The sequence below is a fragment of the Crocodylus siamensis genome, chromosome 14 (assembly GCF_052110815.1).
Source record: "Crocodylus siamensis isolate JL-2025a chromosome 14, ASM5211081v1, whole genome shotgun sequence".
NCBI classification, from domain to species: Eukaryota; Metazoa; Chordata; order Crocodylia; family Crocodylidae; genus Crocodylus; species Crocodylus siamensis.
Window position 1 is genome coordinate 26,417,284 of NC_143408.1, and position 21,320 is coordinate 26,438,603.

At 53.0% G+C, this 21,320-nt stretch overlaps 2 protein-coding genes and 1 long non-coding RNA gene across 3 annotated transcripts in view; 1 reads left to right on the forward strand and 2 right to left on the reverse strand.

Annotated features, from left to right (window-relative positions):
- USP28 (ubiquitin specific peptidase 28) overlaps window positions 1–130 on the reverse strand; it is a 40,464-nt gene extending 40,334 nt beyond the window's left edge. Inside the window, exon 1 of the mRNA XM_090027886.1 lies at window positions 71–130. Within this exon, the coding sequence (XP_089884012.1) occupies window positions 71–121 (51 nt within the window). The 5' untranslated portion in view covers window positions 122–130. The remainder of the gene's footprint in view (window positions 1–70) is intronic.
- Window positions 131–1,724: 1,594 nt separating this feature from the next.
- On the forward strand, window positions 1,725–21,089 carry HTR3B (5-hydroxytryptamine receptor 3B). Its single transcript, XM_090027899.1, has 9 exons — window positions 1,725–2,320; window positions 7,437–7,597; window positions 13,276–13,320; window positions 13,931–14,040; window positions 14,786–14,955; window positions 15,464–15,606; window positions 19,400–19,610; window positions 20,214–20,423; window positions 20,516–21,089. Exons 1-9 carry the CDS (start codon window positions 2,272–2,274, stop codon window positions 20,797–20,799), a joined length of 1,383 nt encoding a protein of 460 aa, XP_089884025.1. The 5' UTR covers window positions 1,725–2,271; the 3' UTR covers window positions 20,800–21,089.
- On the reverse strand, window positions 8,463–16,943 carry LOC149853528 (uncharacterized). The gene is made up of 3 exons (XR_016439197.1): window positions 16,714–16,943; window positions 13,954–14,181; window positions 8,463–8,594 (listed from the first exon to the last, which is right to left on the reverse strand). It is a non-coding gene; the product is annotated as an uncharacterized LOC149853528 (long non-coding RNA).
- Window positions 21,090–21,320: the final 231 nt, after the last annotated feature.

Here is a 21,320-nt window from a genome sequence, read left to right on the forward strand (position 1 = left end):
CCTACCTTGCACCCTTATGTCCACAAGTCCACGATAGCATCTCTTAGATAGATAGATAGAAGACACTTACTGAGCTGTTTTCCAGAGCACATCGCGTCCAAGTCCTGAGATCTTCCACCATGAATGAGGCTTTTCTTTTCACCTCCTTCTGGGCTAGGAGCATAGAGGAAGCAGCACGCTGGCTAAAAAGAGAAAGGAAATTGAGGACGGCAGAGCTCTGCTGCAAAGAGGTTACCTCAACATGGCAAGGGGGGTGGGATAAAGGGCTGCTTTGTACCCAGGAGGAGCGAAAGCACAGAAAGCATGCGTGCCCCAAATCAATGTGCAGGCGAGGCAGGGATGGACGTGGGGGACTTCGCCTGCGCAGAGGAAGGCTACTTGACAAACAGCTGAAGAACTGGAAGGCCAGACCACACGCAGAGCCAGAGGATGGACAGAAGGGGATTTTGCACTTCCTAAACTTCCTCTTTACCAAGGTAGCCAAAAGCTTGACAGGCTCCACCAGTTGTCTGTCTCTTAGGAATAATAATGCCGGGGACATGAGGCTGCTGGTACTTTAGTTAATGTAGGCTGTGATGGATTGTAAATCATTAACAACGGCCATCTGATGACAGGCAGCCAGTCAAGAAAGTATACAGGGGCAGACAGGAGCTTTTCAGCACATCTCCATGCTGCTCCCAGCCTGGCGGCAGAAGGAGCACCATCCTGCGGGTCACCGCAGCACAGAACCAGGGCAATCCTGGATGCAAAGCAGTCCTGTGCTTTCAGCTGCCGGCACTGCACCATGGATCTCAGTCAGGTGGGTTTCAGGAGGGGTTTTGTCTAAGTAATGAGCTCAGGATCTAAGTCTTTGTTTCTACACAACTAGCACACACATGTCCTCCCTTCCCCATGGCATGCGCACAGTCTCAGAAGTGCATTCGGTCCCACAGACACCACTACTCCCACCTTGGCTTGGAAATGATCTGAGCCTCAAACTGAGCCTGGGTGTTGGACTGGAAGCACCAGAAGTCAGCCTGATGATGGTGATAGGACCCCATGTGTTTTTGATGAAGAGTGGAGAAAAAAGGAGGGAGTCCCTGAGCAGATTGGGCACGCTCGACTTCAGAGCCATGAGGCTGGTGCTTCAGCCTTACCCTGCGAGCACCGCAGCAATAGCTCAGCAGCCTTTGGTGATCTCAGCTTCCCCCTAGTCAGAGGAAGGCATTCTCCTTTCCATCTTGCAGGAGCTGTCCTGCTTTCCTTTCCCCTGGGATTGCCCAGCAAGGTGGCTTACATGGGTTCCTCACCGCTGCTAGGTGAACACATTGCTCGTATACCAAAAAAAGGCGGGGGCTCTGTACAGAAACAGGGCGCATCCTATCACTGTGCTGGTGGCTTAGACAGACTGGAAATGTGTCCCCCACTATTCAAGATAAGCTTGCCCACCTCCATTGGAGGGGACATCCCATCACCAGAGATACTAAGCACCCCGAAGCATTAAAACCAGCCATCCACACTGCAAAATTATGGGGATTTCGGCTCTGCATAGTTGAGGGTCTCCAACCTGCTTCTAATATTGAACTTGAGAGAGAGTCACACTGCTCCATACCCCGTGTTTGCACACCGCAGCGCAGAAGGGGTCAGTGCTGCTCTTGGAATAATCCCGCTGTTGGGGAGGGTCTTGTTCCCTCCTGAAAATGTGCCAAACGAAACCTTACCCAAGCGCTCACTTTAATCACAGTGTAATACGTCGTTTAATTAAAGGGAGGCAGGAAAGACAAAAAGCAGACAGGGTTTTTTTTCCCCCCTGCACTGTTAGCGATTGTTCTTCATTAAACAATAGCAGGTTTCCATTATCCAAAGTAATTCAGGAGCGCAGTAACTACTGTCAAATGTTGAAGACGTTGCTGCGTATGTCTGATTTAAAGCAGCTATTTGGGCCTCAATTATTAATGGAATTAGCATCCTGTAAGGCAGAGACAGACACAGCCTCAGGTAAGAGCACTGGAGGAAATCAGATTAGCATGGTATTTCTTCTCCTGGGGGAGCAGCCTTGGCTTCCATTAGTCACTTAGTGCTTGCATGTCAATGAAATTAAAATGCTGCACATAATCCAATTCCAGATTGGGAGGAGCCGGGATGTTGAGAGCTAGTGATGAGTCCAGAAACATTCAAGTAACAGCCACCTTTGCCTCAGAGGCACGGGTGGGTTCGAGAGAATAACGCCCTAGTCGCTTGCCCTAAAGGAGGTGGAAACACCAGAGAGAGCCAGGCGCTGCAGTGGATGAGATGGCAACCGGGTCCATAATGCTCTTCCTCCTCCTCCTCCTCGCCACGGGTAAGTTCTTTATCCGAAATGGATGCTGTAAACATTGTCCTCGCTCTCTCGGGTCTGCACAAGTTGCACACGAGAGGCACGCAGCAGGAACGCACTTCCTGCAAGTACCATCCGCCGAGAGCACTCCCGGCTGGGGACAACCAGCAGGATATCTGGAATATGTGCCTGGGCACCGCTGCTTCCTCTCTGGCTCTGATAGATCCAAGACAAACATTGTCCTCCCAGGTATCGATCTGTCTAGACAGCACCAGGGCTTTCAGGGTTAAGCCGAGATGTGAACACTCAGTTTGCAGGGCAGCCAGACTGCAGAGGTGCAGATGCACACATGGGTACGCAGCAACGAAGGGAAACGGGCTTGACACCTGCTTTCCATCCCCAGCTTTGTGAGTCTCTGAGACCTGCCTGGGTCTGCTAAAATTTTAGCTAAATGTTCATCCATTTCATGGCACCCGCTTTGTTTCATGGTTTAACTGTCCTGCAGCTTCTGCATCACTGCAGGGCTGAACACTGGTGAAGGGCAAAGGCATAGCTCCTTTTCAGGCCTGTTGCAAAAAAAAAAACAAAAAAAAAACTAAGCATTTTTTGCTTCTGAGAGAGGAGAGGGAGATGGGAGGAGGGTTAAGCTACCAGTAGCTCCACTGTACAAATGGGGAAACTGAGGCACGTGCAACAAAAGTTAGGTGTCTTTCTGCAAAGTCTCGCATCTGACATGAAAACACAACCTGCCCTGAGAAGCCACCGGCCTGTGGGCTCAGTCTGGGAGGGAGCCGAGCGCTCGAGCCCTGAAGTCAGCAGAGACATGAGGATGTTTTACTAGCTCAGGGTACTGGCAGTAGGAATGATTTGGAGGTGCCGGAGGGAGGCCGGCCAGCTCTGTATCCCCTCGCACGCAGTTAGAAATCCACGTGCCATGCAGCACCACACCGAGATTTGTGCCTTCAAACAGCAGGAGTGACCCCAGGAGAGCCAAGAGGGATCTGTGCATCTGCCTGCAGTGACACAGCCTTACACAGCCAAACAGAGCAAATAAATGAAGGGGCTGGGGGGGAGGGGGATGTCAAAAAACCCCCAGTATCCAGCCTACTCCATTCCTCGCCTCTGCAACCCCCACCCTGCAACAAGCACAAGCACCGCTGTGATGAATTATGGGTTTTATTGTAATGGCATCCACCTCATTATAATACTGCGTGACTCAGTTTACTCGATTCACTTGTGCACAGAGAAGGAAGGGTTAGTGCCAGAGCAGGAGGAGACAGGACAGACCTTTAGCATCCACAGAGTCTTGAATGGCTCTGTGGATGTGTCAGCCAAGGTGAGATGCCCATACCCAGGAGGTGTCCAGAGGAGAGACACATGGCAATGGAGAGTGTGGAGGGTGGGGGAAGTGATCTGGCTGCTCCTGGCCAGAAGTATCTGGGGACTGAGACTAGCTCTGGGGAGATGCCAAGACTGGAAAGGGAACAGCTGAGGCAGAGGGGTGGAGGGCTCAGGCTGGGGAGGACCCTGGGCTCCCCCTTGCTCTAGAAGCCAAGCCTGGGCTAGTGTCAAGGGACTCTCTCAGAGACCAACCAAGGCTGCAGCAGTCCCGAGCAAGCATCCCTTGGATTGCCGCTGTATCGCTGTGCACCGAGAAGTCACAGGAGAACCACTTCTTCGCCACTTAGTGCATCTTTTCTGTGCCCATTGAGACGAGCGCTGATCTGAGACTGGTCCATGTGAACGTCACTGTTTTCAGAGGCAAAATGTGCCGTGAATTAATGACCCCTTAAATATTAAACTCCCTCTGCAGTAATTAATCCAGCTCATGGCAAAAATGCAGTTGTTTCCTTTTGTTAGAGCAAATAAATGCATGCACCTGGAACCGGGGCTTTCCCCTGAAAAGGTCCCGCAGCAGGTTTGAAATCTGAGTGGACTTTGTCCCACGTCAAAGAGGAAATATTTGTTCACTAGTTTTGTAACGAGTCTGTGGGACTCGCTGCCACAGGAGGTTGTGGGAACCAAGAATGCATCGAGACTTGGTGATTATTACAGAGATAACAAACATGGGCAGAATAGTTCGGCTGAGGAAAACAGTGTTGGAAGGTGAGCAAACCTCCTGCTTCAAGGTTTCATCCAATCTCTGTTCATGGGGGTATCAGGCAGCTATAGGGAGCAGATAGTCCCACACCTATTTGCCTGCACTGTCCTCAGAGGACACTCAAGAGCCATTCAGTCTTGACCACTGGTGGACATACTCCCTCGGGTATATCTTATTCCCCGCTGATAAAAGCAGCAAGAACAGGTCTTGGAAAACAAGCTTCCTCTTGCATCTCTGCCTCGTGCTGCTTCTAGCCAGCACTTGGAGAAGCACTGGGGAGGACCATCACAAGCTAGCTGCAGTGAACATCCAGTCAAGTCCCTGAAGCCTCTCCGTGCTCGTAAAGGCTAGGAAAGGAGCTTGCACAAAGAAACATCTAGACACAGTGTGCTGGGCCAGATGCTTCACTGGCGTAAACTGATGCAGCCCAATGGCTTCAAAGGAGCTACCCCAGGTGGTGCCAACTGAGGATCTCGCCCACTGCGTCCCTGAACGTGTCCCCAGTTGTATCCCAGACTCTGCTGCTCTTAAGGGAATGGATCCTTGTTCACAGTGGCTAAGGTATAGTGTCATTTATCTCCAGGGTCAAATTGGGGCTGGGTACTGGTGTTCACTTAAGGAGTCCATGGTCCCTCACCAGGCTTTGCTCCATGCCATGCACAACTCGGACTTTAATGACCCTCCCTCATTGCCAGTCCATAGCATCTCTATCAGCCAAACCAAAAGGGGTCACTGGTGAAAGCTGCCCCTCACCCAGATGAGCTGGTAGGAACCGGGGGGCAATACCCTGTGGCTGAGCTGGTCGGAGCTGGGGCCAGGTGGTCCCAGCCGAGACCACGTGAACTGCACCTGGAGACAGGTGGAGGAAGGAGGGCTGCTGCTCAGAGCACAGCAAGGGAGCAAGGGGTTCGCTTGGCTCTCGGCCTCGGTGAGCTCGATGCTGTGACTCTGCAGCCTGTGCCAGGGCTTGAATCACACCGGCAGCATCATCCTCCGCAATGACATTGATAAATCCTGGAGCTGCTGCCTGTGGCATCTCGTGACGCCTCATTCTTCATAAGGGAATGGGTAGCAAAAGGCCCCAGTGCTCTGGGAAAGGACATCTCATTTACAGTTTCCTGCCGGATCTCTCCCATCTTCAACAGCTCATCAAAACAGCCATCAAAAGTGCCGCAGGCTCGGCCGAAAGTACACGCGGGGCGCTGTAGATTAGATTGTGCTTGCACGCATTGGCAATTTGCGCCGGCCCAATGGCTGGGGGCAGCCACGGTCCCCCAGGGCCGCTGAGGCATGTGAGCAAAAGATCCTTTTGCATTTCTGAAGGAGCACTCAGAAACATGTCACTTGCAATTGCGGAGCCTCGTTTCTCGCCCCCCTCACCTGCTTTGCCCAGAGAGGCGCCGAGTCCTGTCACTAGCAACGGGCTAGATTGGCCATGATTTTTTTGTTTGGTTGTTTTTTTGTTTTGTTTTTTAACTATGCAAGCAGGCATTTGGGTTTCCTGATGAGCACATTTCCAAGGCAGGTGGATGGGAGGAGGCTTGAAGAAGGATTAAACAGACTTTTTCACTTCCAAACTGTCGTGCGCACCAGGTTTGCTCGTTTCTGATTCACAGGCAGGCTCTTGGGCTAATTCTCGAACCTGAGAATGCAGAACGGAAAGTCCATTAACAGGAAACCTCCTTTCCTGAAAGCACAAGAATGGCATTTGGTGCCGGTGAAAGGTGTCAGATGATGGATATAGCATCAGAGGCTGAAGCCGTCTTCACCTCCACGGAGCAGGGCCGATGCAGGCTGTAGCACGCTAACCCTGTTGAGGACTGCCCCCCATGGCTCATCTTTGAGCTGAAGGCACCTGGCTGAGAGAGACCGGGGATGGGAGGTAGGCTGCCGTCTCTAGTCAGTCTTGGGCCCCTCTGCTGGCAAAGACCCGACACAAGACACAATCATGACAAGTGGATGTTGGAGAGGGAGATAAGGGAGCAGGGCAGGGTCCCAGACTGCTTGGGCTGGTGTGACCAAAGCAAGCAGAGAACTGCATTTACATTTCAAAGCAGAACCTGGAAGAGGTGAGAGACTGGGATGCCCTGAATGCATGAGAGGTGCTATACGGGAGGGACATGTAATATGTGTCTGTGGTCAAGGCATCAAAGGGAGAGAAGGAGGTGCAGATTCACTGGTAAAAATCCAGGCAGAGAGGAGGCCTGTGGGATCTCCCCTCCCATGCCCAGGACACCCTGCAGATTCCCCAGCACTTTCTGAATCCCTGGCTGTAAGGGGACACTTTGCTCTTGGGACTACGTAAGACTCATGCAAAGGCTTTCTGTTGTCTTTTTGGTTTATTACATTGCATTTTAAATTAGACTAAGTGCGTCTATTGTCACTATGATTTACTGGGCGTCTTCGCTTAGCTGAAGTTTTCTGTTGTTCTTTGTCATATGCTTGAAGTTGAGAATTGTATAAATATGTTTGGGGAAAAAAAATGCCTGCCAAAGGCTTTGGAAGCATCTGAAGCCCCACGCTGGGGTGGAAGATACTTGCTGGTAGCAGGGCCACATACGGTTCTCGAATGATTTGGATTTGGACCTGAATTGGGTAATTTGACCTGGGATAGGAACGATTTTCCTTAAAAAAATGCTCTCGTCAAAGAATGGACTACACTTGTTCAAGCATTTATGAATTCAGTGCCACTACCTAAAGTCCAATATTAAATCTGACAGCACCTCTGCTGAGGCTGCCAGCTGGGCAGCATGTATGGCCATTGCATGGCTCTTACGTGATACAGCTTCTGCCAACTAGGAGCTGAAAACCACGGGCTCATTTCATAGGCTGCGAAGCAGTCATGGACTGGTCCCCGCTCTGGGCCATGACCACCCCCGGTAGATTCCAGCCAGCAGCCAAAGCATGAATAGCTTTGATGCTCCCTTCCCCGCGAATCCCCCATGACAAGCCAGGCTCAGCAACAACAGAAAAGTGAACCACTTTTTCTCCTTCCATCGGTCCAGGCCCAATCACACGATGGGTCTGTTTGTTTTTCAGGAAGCTCCAGCGCAGTTGCTGGATGCGCCAGAAACTCTACCCTGCATCGTCTGACTCGGCGCCTCCTCCGCAATTACAGCAAGGGAGTGCGGCCCGTCAGGAACTGGGCACAGGCCACGACGGTGTACCTGGACCTCTTTGTCCACGCGGTGCTGGATGTGGTAAACAGACCCTCAAATAACATGCATAGCTGTTTATAATGCAGTTCAATCTACTGCATAAGGAGGGGAATGCATCTAAAGCTGGTGACTATGGACTTTCTATTGATGGACCATTTTGCCCCTGTTCCATTTATATGCGAATTTCTTGAATTTCATAATGCAAAGAGCAGACTTACAAACTGGCACCGCTGTGCTCATTTCAGCTGGAAAGCTGCACACTTCTCCTTGCCTTCAAGGATGAATTTTTTTTTAAATACATGTTATAAAGAGATAGATTAGATTGGCCACGTTTTGTAAATCCTTTCCATATATCAGTTTCAATTAACGATTTTGAGAGCATTAGGGCTGGGATTGCCCAAGTGAGACAGAGTGTGAACAGGATTAGTACGAACGGTCTCAATCTGCTTTGAAAACCCCACCCTTAGAGCTTTATCTGCAACCCCCGGAAACCCATGTGCAAGCCACTTTGCCCAGGTGAAGATCCAGGAAGTGAAACTACCAGCACAGTCTCACTGAGCACCCCAATGATACCAGTCCAACCCGAGTCAAATACAGACAAAGCAACCACTGCCATTTGCATTATACTCTTGTCCACTTCAGCAGCCTACAGAATTATTCATAGTACAGGACAAGGGAACAATACAACCTGGGCTTGACTTCCAACAACATCCCTTTGAGCACAGTCAGAAAGTCTGTGCCATCCATACCTTACCTGAGCTGTTTTGATATTCTGGAAGCTGCTGAAATGCGCTGAGAAGCAAGGAAGTATATTAACATGGGCACAGGGTGGGCACAGTATTAATTATATGAAATATGCTACATGAATTAATGAATAACTACAAGCACGGCAATTACCTCCCATGTGGCAGCTCTTTAATTCCTTCTTGCTGGTGCACTGAGATTGCATTTCAGGGCTTCTAAAGCCCCAAAGGTTGGGTGTGGATCAAGGCAGGGATGTTGTCTCGCATGCCAGAGCCGATTCCCTTTTGCCCCAGGCCTGTAAGGGTAGAAAAGGGGTGAGGATAGAGCTGGAAAATGCTGTTTTGTTATAGCAACTAAAGGCAAGAGTTTCTCAAAGCAGCACTAACAGGACACTGCTTTTCTTTGTCTTCAGTGTAACAAGTCCTTCATCATCTTTTACACACAGTGACTTAAATGTCACCCAAACCAAGCTTCCCTCTAGAGCTCATCACCTTCCCTTCAGTTAGGGGGTCTGAGTGAAGGTGTTACCCCAGACCAAGATTAGAGGTCAAGAGAGAAGGTCTTAGGAGGAGAGGCTGAGAGCCATGGGATCTTCAGCCTGGAGAAGCGAAGGCTCAGGGGGGCCTTGGTGGCTGCCTATACGTACGTCAGGGACGTGCATCAGGAACTGGGAGAACATCTGCTCCCCAGGACACCCCCAGGGAAGACAAGGTTGAACAGTCACAAACTGCTGGAAGACCGTTTTAGACTGGACATAAGGGAAAACTTTTAGACCATTTTAGACTGGACATAAGAAAAAAACTTTGAGACCATTTTAGACTGGACATAAGGAAAAACTTCTTTAGTGCCCGAGTCTCCAGAGTCTGGAGCAGACTCCCCCCAGAAGTGGTGCAAGCACCTACCCTGGATACCTTTAAGAAACCCTTGGATGCTCACCTTGCTGGGGTGACCTGACCCCAGCTGACTGCCTGCCCTTGGGTGGGCGGCTGGACCTGATCATCTCACGAGGTCCCTTCCAGCCCTAATGTCTATAAAATCTGTAAGTCTCTCATCATCTTTTACACACCGTAGGAAGCAGTGACTTAAATGGTACCCAGACAAAGCTTCCATCTAGAGCTTCAATGAGGGGAGTGAGTGAAGGTGTGCCCCCAGCCCAAGATGAGGCTGAGAAAAAAGAGCATTTGGGTCAGGGTCTTCTTTGCATCTTTGGCACTAATGAGGCTGTATGCACGCTGCCAGATACATGCGAGCAGAGATTTGGCTCTGGTGCCAACGCTGTCAAGAAGCAGCAGGCTCTAAAAGACTGGAAGCAGTCGAGACTTCAGCAGGTGCGTGTGCTAATAGACGAACTGTTTAGCAACCATTGTTTCGCGTGAAGAGTTCTCGCCCCGTCTTCATCGCTGCCTCTGACTCCTATTGTGATCTTTTGCCTCCTGTTTCCCATCCATAAAAGACTAGTCTTGTCTGAGAATATTAAGTTATTACGGGGACCTTGGGGAAATCTGATTAGGGAGATAATCTAGTCAACGGGGAAGAGCTCCAATTTGTTTATATTGGGTTTTGTCAATTCCGAATCCCAGATACCTTTGTATTCCACTCCATTGACTAGAGCCTCCCAGACAGACGCTGAGGCATCTGTTTCTATAGTCTGCCGAACTGGGGAAGATAAATAAGAATGTGTGGGAATTATCTGTACATTTGCTAACCACCAATTTAGGTCTAAGTAGGCTCCCTCTGTTAGGAAGACTAATGAATTCCAATTCTCCGAAATATCCTTTGCTTTTAACAAGCAAGATGGAAGGTATCTGGAAAAGAAAGAGGAAAGAGCTGTGAATAATGCCACGAGAGAACCAATTACGCCAGCCAGCTGGCATTGAAAAACTTGTTGTTCCACTTGACAAAAAGACTCTAGTTTTCGCTGCAGACTTCTCCCCCCCCCCCCCCCCAAATCAACCGATGCTGGAATTTCAGCCGTCCGGATGGGGAACCTAACAGCGGGCATGGAAGAGTCATCCGCAAAGAGGTTTTTAGGAGGAGAAAGGAAAACAAAATAGATGGTGAAATAGGTGGCAGAGGGAGGTACCAGTCAAGCAATAGTTGGGGTAACAGAAGAAGTGGCCCTAGTCAAGACAGGGGTTGTCCAGTGTCTCTTGTAGGCCTTTGCCAAGCTGTGTTCCTGCAGTAAGTCATCTGCATCTCAGACAAACACAAAAAGAAGTCCAGTGAATATCAACGGTGTTTCATCTGGAAGCGAAATCATCCCTTGACACAGACGTCTGCAGCAAAAACCAGCCAGCCGTAGGGACAGTCCTCCTGCGGCTTCCAGCTGGTGACTGCTCAGCAGAGCTCATAAGGCATTACCTGAGGTCCTCACCCTTCAGCCTGAATCACGCATGCTGCCATTCCTGCCGTCCATGGGGGGCAACGGGGTCAAGCGAGCCAGAAAGGAGCTTGGTCTCCCTGTATTAGGTCTGTCTGACCTGGACCTCACCCTTTCCACATCACATGAGCTCATGCAAGTTAGAGGTGTGTGAAGGTGGCTGTTAGATCACCAGGAGCATCCTGCTAACAGGACGGTTCAATGTCCCCCAGGAGCGGGCACACTGCCTTTCCACCACTGGGTTTATAGCCAAGAAGTGAGTTTTGTCCTTTGGGCATCTCTCGTCCCCGCTAGATGCAGGTGCAGGGCTCCCTCTCGAGGTCAGATTTGGTGCACTGGAGAGTTAGAAGAAAAGACGCACAGTTTTCTCCCAGCGCAACGTCCAGTGTGAAGATCAAAGGCTTCTGGATAGTCCTGCAGTGCCTTTGTGGCCTCCAGTGATTTCTTATTCCACTTTTTCAGGGGCTGGGGACTGCATCTGTGCCATGCTGAAAGCAGAAGATGAGCTGCAGGGCCCTGGGCTGCAACAAGAGGCATTCCTGCTACGCTCTCAGTCCCGCATCAGGAGCAGCTCCTGTCATTCTCTCTTTGCAAGGACCTCGGATTATCTATGCTTCAGGCAACCTTCCTTCCTGAGCTCATGCTTGAACCACGGTCCAGGAGACTAATCCATTTGACAAACCCTGTTGGCTCAGGAACAAGCAGAGCCTTGGTCCTACAAACATTGGGCCGCACTTAAACTTGAGTGCAACAGCCCTCCTCCCATTCCTAAATGGAGGCACGGGTTTCAGTGGCTACAGCCCCAGACCATAAGGTCTTCAGAAGAAGGACTGGGTCTATTTCTTTGTTTGAACAGTCCTCAGAAGTGCGACCCTGATCCTGAGTGCAGGGGGTATGACATCCTATAACACCACCAGAGAGGAAACGGGAAAGGTGCCTCGTCCTTCCAAAAGCAGGAAACTTCTACCTGCCTGGTCATAACAAAATGCACCTTGCTTGCAGTCACCTCTTCTGGTTTCAGAGCACTAAAACACACACACACACACACACACACGTGCACACACCGGTTTAACACACACATCCAGCGCGCACGCACACACTTAACACACCCAGCTGTCTGTAGCCACTGAGACAACCCCCTCTGAAAAATTATGAAGATCCTGATTACTGATATAAGCTCAGCCTCATATTTTTAGCTGTGGGTTTGCTGAGAATATGTATTATGCTTAGCAGCCTGATTAATGTCACAGTAACTAATTAGGGTGCAAGAGAGATGCTGGTGATTCGTTTAGAGTGTCAAGTGCAGCCCAAGTGCCATTTTATCAAAGATAATTTACTGTAGTGAGGATTGTACAGGCTCAGATGAATAATAAAGTGGAACTGAGGATTGGCAAGAAGTGGGGTGATGGCCAAACAAACCCCAGGACCCTTCCACACAGTCTCATGGTGTCCGCCAGAAATGTAAAAGGATACAATCAATTTGCAATCTAGTCAGTTAAAAAAATATATATATATAAGAAAACTACTCAGCTAAAAGCCAGTACTGCACTCTCTCTCTCTCAGGCATGTTTTCTGCTGTCCCTTTTGCATCACAAATATAACATAAAAAAAGCACAGTCAAATCCCCAAAATCTGTATTTCCTGAATCTACACAAATGCTCCGGGCTTTGCTGCTGCAACTGGTGCTGAAGTACAAAACCCCACAAGCATCATTAAAGGGTAGTCCAAGGGTCACTGCCCGATTCCTCGGTGCCCCGTGTGCCAACTCTTCCTCTGTGATTCATAAACCAGTGACGATTGGTGCCAGGGTGGGTCTGACAGGGGATGGATCACTCGAGACGTGCCCCATTCCTATAGTCTCCATCTAAAGCATCTGCTTCTCGCCACTGCTGGAGCCAGGGTCCTGAGCTAGCTGGACCCTGCGTGGCCCGGTGGGTGGCTTCTTCCACCCTTTATCAACTCTACAGAAGCCCCCCAAGGGCTTGTCTGCACGGCAGCCAGAGGGGTGAGGGCAGCAGGCACAGCCTTTGGCTAGTGCAGGGATGCTCAGCAGTGCACAACTTTCACGTGGCTTGCACCGTTCTGCTTGGAGCCCGTGTCCAGGCTTCGTGCCTGAAGTGCATGCTGCCACAGCTGCCCTGATCCTCACTGCTTGGGCGGGCTACATGCAGCAGTCGTGCCCTGGTGATCCCGCTCTTCCAAACACCTGCTAGCAGGAGCATTGCTTATGACAGCAAGTAAACCCCATCAAAGCCAGGAGGACTCTTCTGCACAAGCGGGTCTGATTGCTGATAACAGGGCACTGCAGGGGTTACCTCATTGCCAAGGGGAAACAGTGAAAACAATGATATAGGAGGAGAGGAGAGGATTATCTGTAGCATGAGTCCCAATGACTTCTACTGGTCCAACGGCACAAGCTATGCATGCTAAGGAAAGAGGAAGACAAGACTCTTATCTCTATCGCTTCAAGTAAGCTGAGACACTATACGTAACAGCAGGCGGATCGTCGGGTGGGAGATCTGAAAGCTGCTCTGTCTCTTCCTAAACCCAGTGATTTGTTAAACCTTTGCTTATATGTTTTCCTCCCTCCCCACAGGATTCACAGAATCAAAAGCTCACGACGAGTATTTGGTTACAGCAGGTAAATGAACCCTTTCGGCCTTTGCTCTTTGCGACACAGGAGCAGAAAGAGCCCTTGCTTGCTCTATAGCAGTGGTTTTCAACCTGTGGTCCATGCACCCCTGAGGGTCCACAGGCTATGTCTAAAGGGTCCGCGAAAGATGACTATGATCAATCAAAAGAATGTGACTACCCGCACTTAAAATTCAAAGGGGACCGTGCCCCATTCATAATTTCCAAAAGGGTCTGCAAGTGAAAGCCACTGCTGTATAGCAGCTGTGTCCGGTTGCTGTTTTTCTGAGAGTTAATATGCCGTGGGTATGCCCACACGTGTGCGCACAAATGTGCACCAAGCCACTCCTCATGGATTCCCGAGGGCAGATCATATTGGAACCCGTGCTGCGGGAAGTGGAGCAACACGCGCTGCTGGCACGAGCACCCTTTCCTCTGCCACAACCAGAGGGGTCAAGCTGCTCTCATGCTGCCAGCGCAAGGAGATTTTCCTCCTCTCCCTTCCCTGAAAGAACAAAGTCAGGGGCTCAGCCTTATGATGCCACCTTCACCAACTTGCACCCCGTGCCGCACAGCAGGGCATCTCTGAAGCAAACGCATCCCCACTCTCCCCACTGCAGAGCTGGAAGGACGAATTTCTCACCTGGAACTCCAGCCTCCACGATGGGATCAGGGAGGTGTCCCTGCTGCTCAGCTCCATCTGGTCTCCGGATATCACCATCAACGAGCTGTAAGTAGGCACGAGGCCGGGCTTCACTGCAGGCTGGTCAGCCAGACAAGTGCTCGTGGTGCTTTTTTTCCATGGCTGACCTGGGGCAGGCTCCTTCCTGGCATGCTCACATTTCAAGACAGATTTCCAAGGTCTGCTTCCCTGTTAATGCAAAATAAAAACTCAAATGCCTCTGCACCATGGCGGTCTCCTATCCCAGCCAGTCCCACCCAACACTGAGGCACCCGAGAGTGCTAGGCTCTTCTAGTATCCAGGTTGTAGCTGTATTGGTGTAAAGGAAAAAGCAATCAGGACTCATGGTAGAGGTGATATCTCCTATAGACTGACTAGATTTTTACAAAAAAAAAGTTCTTTAATTGCATGCTTTCGAGGTACTCTCCCGACTTCTCTGAGCCTAATTTGCATATAAAAGGAACTTTTCCAAACAGGTGATTTTACCACCTTCAAATCTCCTATGAAATACAAACTTTCATTTCTACCCAAGAGAACATCTACAATCTTTTCTCCGATGCCTGATGAAGGGCATTTGTGCCCGAAAGCGTGCAATTAAAGAATTGTTTTTCGCAAAAATCTAGTTGGTCTATAAATGAGATCACCTCCACCATGAGTCCTGAAGGCTCCTCTGGAAATCTCACCCATTACCATCTCGGCATGAATTCTCAGCTGCATGCACGTGTCCCAGCAAGGAGCCTGCTGGGGGTTTTCCCCACCAGCCTCACACAACCACCTGTCCTGTTGCGTTTAGTGTGGATGTCAGCAAGTCTCTTGATATCCCCTACGTCTACGTGAACGCGAGCGGGATGGTCAGGAACCAAAAACCCATGCAAGTGGTGTCTGCGTGCCAGCTGGAGCTATACGCCTTCCCATTTGACACCCAGACCTGCAGCCTGACCTTCAGCACCATCCTGCACACTGGTGAGTGCTGGGGAAGTGCGTGGGCACAGAGTCTGGCCCTCGTGGGCAGGCCCTGTCTGTCCCACTCCACCCCTTAAGCCTGGGCGGTTGTTTTCTTGGGGTGCATGTGCTATTTCTAGGCTCCCCATCCACCCCTTCCCTTTGGGACGAGTGCCCCGGTTGGTGCCAGTATCAACACTGCTGCAGCCCAGCTGGCCCCATCTTGCTTTGGGCCTTTGGTAGGACCACAGTCAGAGCAGCCTGGCTGAAGAACTGGCTAGTTACTGCACCAAACTCAGCCCAGAGCCAGCGTGATGCTGGAGGAAGCAAACGAGGTGCACGGGAGCAGTGCCACGCGGGCTCCCGACCCCCCAGAGCATGCCCAGGTGTGCTTGCATCCCAGGGACCTTGCAGAAAGCAAGTCAAGCCCCAGTGGGCAGGGGAAGCTCCCCCCAGAAAGAGTGTGGGGCTCTCTCACACTAAAAGGCTCCTTCTCCGCATCCCAGCCCTGACTGTGTGTTATCCCCAGTGGAGGACGTGGACCTGGCTGCGCACGCTGCAGACAACAAGCAGATCTTCCTGGCCGACGGCGAATGGGAGCTGCTCTCTGTGCCCAGCCGCTACCAGGTCCTGAGCACCCACAGCGGGCGCTACGCCGAGGCCCAGTTCCACGTAGGTATCTGCTGCCGCTGCTCCGCACCAGTGGCCTTTCCTTCAACAACCTCCTTCCCCTGTTGTCATTCAAATCCCTCTCCCCCATGCAGGCTCCGCTTAGCCTCCCATCCTGGCTGGCCAGGAGACCCCTGCAATCCCAGGCTACCGGTGGGCTAGCGGGCACGTGGCTGCGGGAGGGAGGAGACACGGGGATGGGAGAGAGAAGGAGCAGTGGGCTGTTTTGTAAAACTCCCCCACAGCAGGGACATCCACAAAAGACACAAGATGGGCAAATGGACACCACCAGCTGGACTCTCCAACGGTCCCTGGCTCGAGTGGGGGCAAGTGACTCACCCTTCAGGGGCTTTTGCAAGCCAGCTCTCAAAACAAGTCACCCTGAGCACTTCCCCAGGCTCTGTGCCTGCATCAAGATGATTTCCAGCTAGAAAAGCGAGTGGGCATCACTGAGAACCAGGAGCCCTGGCCTGGCACCCCCCACGCTTGGACATTTAGCCCAGCACCAAGGGGCAGCAGCTCTGACCGCCAGGCTGAGAGGCCGTACAGTGAGCCTAGCATGCAGACGTAGGACTGGGTGCGCTGGGAGCCCCGAGGGGTAGGGGCTAATTTGTCCTCCCCCCGCTCACCGGAGAAGGGAAACGCGTTTTTGTTTTGATGAGCTTCTTGACTAAGACTTAAACACTTCATTAATTTTAAAGATATCAGCCTGCGAACGTTATTAATGCCGGAGCCAGTAATGAGGAACACTTAAAGGGAAACGCACGGGGCCGTCCTGCTCACAACAGCGCGGAGGCAGCAGCTCTGCATGCGGCGCTGAGCAGCGGTGCCCGATCTCCGAGGCCCCTCCGGAGCGGGGCCAAACTCGGGGCTCACGAGCAGCCGCTCCAGCCCTCCCTGGTCTCCCTGCAAGTGCTCCCAGTTCGATGCCATGGACCCAGCCTCTGCCCATGCCTCAGACCCAGGACAGAACTGCAAAGGCACAGCCTGGGCAGGCTAATCCAACCGTTCAGACCCAGCCCTGGATAATGGGGGTGTTCCTGGGAAAATGTCGTCATAGGAATATGAAATGCCTTCCCGAGACCAGCAGCATGTCTAGCCAGGACTTACCTGCAAGGCCCAGTGCCTGGGTCCTCAGCAGACCTGGCTGCCTCTTCTCGGGGCATCTGCTCCTACCAGGTCTTTCTTCAGGTGGCCGTGAAGCTGCCTCTGCTCCCCTCAGCTGTGCCGAGGCTCTTCTCTGTCGTGTCCCAATCCAGCCCCTGCCCTGGCAAGGAAAGGCAGGGGCATTATGAGGTTAGTGCCAGGCGGTCTGCTCCTGTTACCGTGTGGAAAGTGCTGGCCACTTTTGGCAGGGGTCCCTAAGAGGAGCCCCTTGTCACGGCAAGGGCATTTATGCTGAGCTGGATCGATCCCCATAGGGGCCTGTTCCTTGGAGGCCCTGGAGGAGGTGCCACCACCGAGTTAGAGCAGGATGAGACCCCAAGGCCTGGATGGCAGTGAACTCGGAGACTGCGGATGGGATCAGGCTCCAAGGCAGGCAGTGCCCATGGGGTTAGCAGAGGTCCCCGTAGCCACCGGCACACCTGGCAAGTCCCACATCTGGATGGGGTGTGCATGTACTGTATCCAGCCAGGCAGAGGTGGTTTTCTAATGGGAAGGCATAAGGCAGCAATGCACCTGGCATCACATCAGGCCTCCTCCGACTCCTCAGTGTGAATGCCCAGGACCTCACTCACGGCTGCGATGAATGGGGACGGCTTCAGCACGTAAGGCTCAAGCTCACACCTCTGCAGCTCTGCCCCGACGAATCTGGGTAGTGCCTCCCTCCCCGCAGCCCAGACCTGAAGCCCGCTGCACATTGACCCCGGGGACCGAGGACAACACCGATCAGCTCTGCCCTCACGGCCTCTGACTTGTGACTGCCTGGAAAGGAGCAGGCTGCCAGCTGCCCGCCCATCGGAGGAGCCTCAACAGCAGCGAGAGCAAGCAGCAAACAACGCTGCAAACCGGCACGCGGGTGTCAGACTCTACCTGTGTCATAAAGACAGTCATGCAAGATCAAGTGCTGGCGGGGTCTGCTCTCGCAAAGGCAATTGGCGCCTCACCTTGGGTAATATTCCATCTCCGACGCGCGGTTGCCGTACATGCTCGGAAGGAGATGGATCTCCTTCATTAACACCAATGGGCTGCAAATACCTTTGTGTACTTATTATTACCTGGCTTTAATGGATAATGAAATTGTGGCATAATATTGCTAACACCTGAAGGGTGTCTAATGGAGAGCGCGGTGGAAACTTAAAGTGCTTTCTTCCCTTTGCTGTGGAATTTAAAGGCATTGGGCTTCTTAGCCTATTAGAGTAGATGGGATTTGGATGGTGCAAGATCTGCACGGGGTAAACCCTAGCTAAGAAGGGTTCAACCTGGAGAAGGCACCGCCTGGCAGGCATCTTCTGGACTTGCCGGGAAGAGCTGCTGCCTATGGACCACAGGGGTCACGATCTGAGCCTTGGCTCAGGGGATGCACTAAACGCAGGCCCAGCAAGTCCCGCACCGGGATGGGGGACCCACTTATTGGATCCATCTAGTCAGAGGTGGTTTTATAATGGAAGGAGGATGCAGGCTACTAAGGGGTGCAAAGCAGGGATGTGGCTCTGGATCCAGACCGTGGCGGCCTGCTGTTCAGCAGCAAATAACAGGCTCCAGCCATCTCCGTGGCTCTGTCCTTTCTCAAGTCCTACAGAGCTGGGATTCATGCCCAGAAACAACCCCCACACAGCCCTCTCTGCCAGCAGGGTGGCAGCTGTATCTCACCAAGCAAAGTGCAAACAGAGCCTCCCTGCCCTGCCCACCCCACCCGAGCTCGGTGTCAACTCTGCCGTCCTGGAGGAGCCACGTGCCATGGTCCGGCTACATCTGGAACTGCTGCAGGGACTGAGCTGGGAGTGAGGTGCTCTGCCTTTGCCTCAAGGAGCTTGCAGCAGACCTGGGCCCCAAACCTGGGGCTTGGACAAAAGATGCAGGTTCTTTGGTCCGTCACAGTGAAGGTCACAGTCAGGCTGAGCCCACGGCATCTGCACTGAATGTGACTTCCAAGTTGAATGGACGCACTACTTAGCATGTCCCCACCTAAGAAATCCCTCTGGAGAGCCAGCTACAAACCTGTAAGCATCAGTCCAAACCTCTGAGGTGCTGGAAGTCGAGCACAGAGATGGCTGGAGCCCATTATTTGCTGCTGAACAGCAGGCCACCACAGGCTGCATCCAGCACCATGTCCTTGCTTTTGCACCCCTTAGCTTCCCTTCTTTACTGAAGGTCCATCAGGCTTCAAAACTGCTGCACGAACCACGGCTGACGTCGTTCCTAGATGCCAAGCCCGAACGAGGAATGCTTTTCAGTAGCGATGGATTATGCTGCACACAGGTTTGCATGACTGATGGATAGCAGGGAAGGGCCTGGGGTGGCTGCTCTCAGGCCCTGGATCACAAATCCAGCAAGAACAACCACTCTGGCCATTCAGAGGCTGTGGAAAGCACAGGGGCAGAGAGGTGGAAAGCACAGGGGCAGAGGGGTTATTTGGAGAGGCACCTGGTTAAGCGAGCTCACAGCTCTTGCCAGCCACAAAAGCATCTCAGGGTTTTGCAGGGAAATGACTGAAGCGATATGGCCTTGGCCACCTCTGTCGGCAGCCTCTAGCACAGTGACAGCTCCTGTAGCATCAGTGCCAGAGGCTGGGAGGCGGCGCAGGGTCTCAGGGCACCTCAGGGAGACTGGCACCAACTCCTTTCTCCCCCAGATCGTCATCCGGAGGCGGCCCCTGCTCTACGTCATCAGTTTGCTGATTCCCAGCATCTTCCTGATGGCCGTGGACCTGGGCAGCTTCTACCTGCCCCCCACCTGTGGCACGCGGATCACCTTCAAGGGCAGCATGCTGGTGGGCTACACTGTCTTCAAGGTCAACATGCTGGCCGAGCTGCCAGGCGCCGCGCTGGGCACGCCTCTGATCGGTGAGCAGACACCCGCAGCCGGGGTCGGGCAGAGGCGGCAGGGACTTCCTTCTGAACATAGAAATCACAGACAAGGAGGGTGGGAAGGATGCTCAGGGGGTCACATCTACTCCAAGCAGGACCAGCCCCAACTACACCATCCCGGTCTTAAAAATCTCTAACGTGTCAGAGCGAGACGCCGCAGATGAGCCAGACGTCTCAGCTGATCTGGTCTGTCCTGCTTCTGTCCTCCTGCAGACAGGCTCTGTACGACTCAAGAAATGGGGCAGCTGCCACCTCCCCTTCAGGAGAAACCCCACGGGCTAATCCAGGGGTTAGCAGCGTATGGTCCTGGAGGGCTTTGCTTGTCGGAGGACTGCAGCCAGCCCGACCACATCGGTCCTGCCCAGAGCGGATAGGATTTTTATCCCGATCACGGCTGGCATTGAGCGGCACTAGACGATGTCCCCGGCGGTCCTAAACCAAGTGGGCACGGACCAGCCGGGCTGCCGTTAGCCAGGCGCGTGCCCCTGGCTGCAGGGTGGCCAGCCCCACAGACACCATCTGGGGCTCTTCCAGCAACGCTCACCCCACAACGGCCCCGTCTCTCCCCCTCCATCTCAGGGGTGTTTTTCACCGTCTGTATGGCCCTGCTGGTGCTCAGCCTCTCCCTGTCCATCCTGCTTGTGAAGTGCCTTCATCCGGGCAAAGTCCACGCGTGGCAGAGGCTCACTTCTCACTGCTGTCGGGGGGAGAGCGGCTCGGACGGAGAGGATCGGGGGGCCAACTCCCAGGCAGCTCCGGCCGCCCGACAAGCACCAGGGTGCACTGAAGGTACACGGGGGGCTGGGGAGGGCTGAGCCCCCTCGAGCACATGCATTTCTCCAAACAGCTGCCATGCTGAGCCTGACCTGCCTTCCCTGCAGGTGCCCCACTGCCGGGGGAAGCAGCGGTGCAAGGAGAAGAAGGACGCTGGGAGGGGATGTCCACCCAGAAGGCCGCGACGGAGGAGATCCTAGCTCAGCTCCTGCTCATCAGCTCTCGCCTCCGCGCCCTGGATCGGGACAGCAGGCAGGAAGCCGACTGGCTCCGGCTCTCGTACAAGCTGGACGCGCTGCTCTTCCAGGTGTATGCCGGGGTGGTAGCCATCTATGCCACCACGCTCGGTGCCCTGTGGGTGACGTGGAGCTCCCAGCAGCAGGAGGGGTAGAGGGCACAGCAATGCCAATGGTACGTGCCGTCAGGGCACACCGGGGTCAGGTCCAGGCCGGGGGGCCTGGAGAAGGGGCCCTTCTTTCTCAGGGGCCTGGGGTGGATGGAGGAACTGACCTCTCGCTGCCAGGGCACGATCTCCAACCGCAGAGCCCCATGGGGATGGCATCCTGCCCCCTCCCAGCACGGGGCCCATCCCGACCTTCTCCAGGGTCACCTCCTGGTGCTTTCCATCCAGAACCAAATTCCCCCTAAACAACAAAGAAATTAAATGCACAAAGCCTTTACCTGCAGCTGCCTCTTGCCGCTCATTACCGCAGTGCTGGTGTTTAGCTCCAATTGCCCATGAAATGCTTCCCCTGCTCCTAATGAAATGAAGAGCATCAGCTTCGGAGCCACTGCCCTGCTCCCACCTCTTCCTCCCTAATTTGGAGCCACGTCCCCAGCAGCGCCCGCACGGAGATGCCCGGGAGTCTCCTCTGCCCCAGCAGCTGCCTGAGGCTTCCCGCAGAGGCTGAA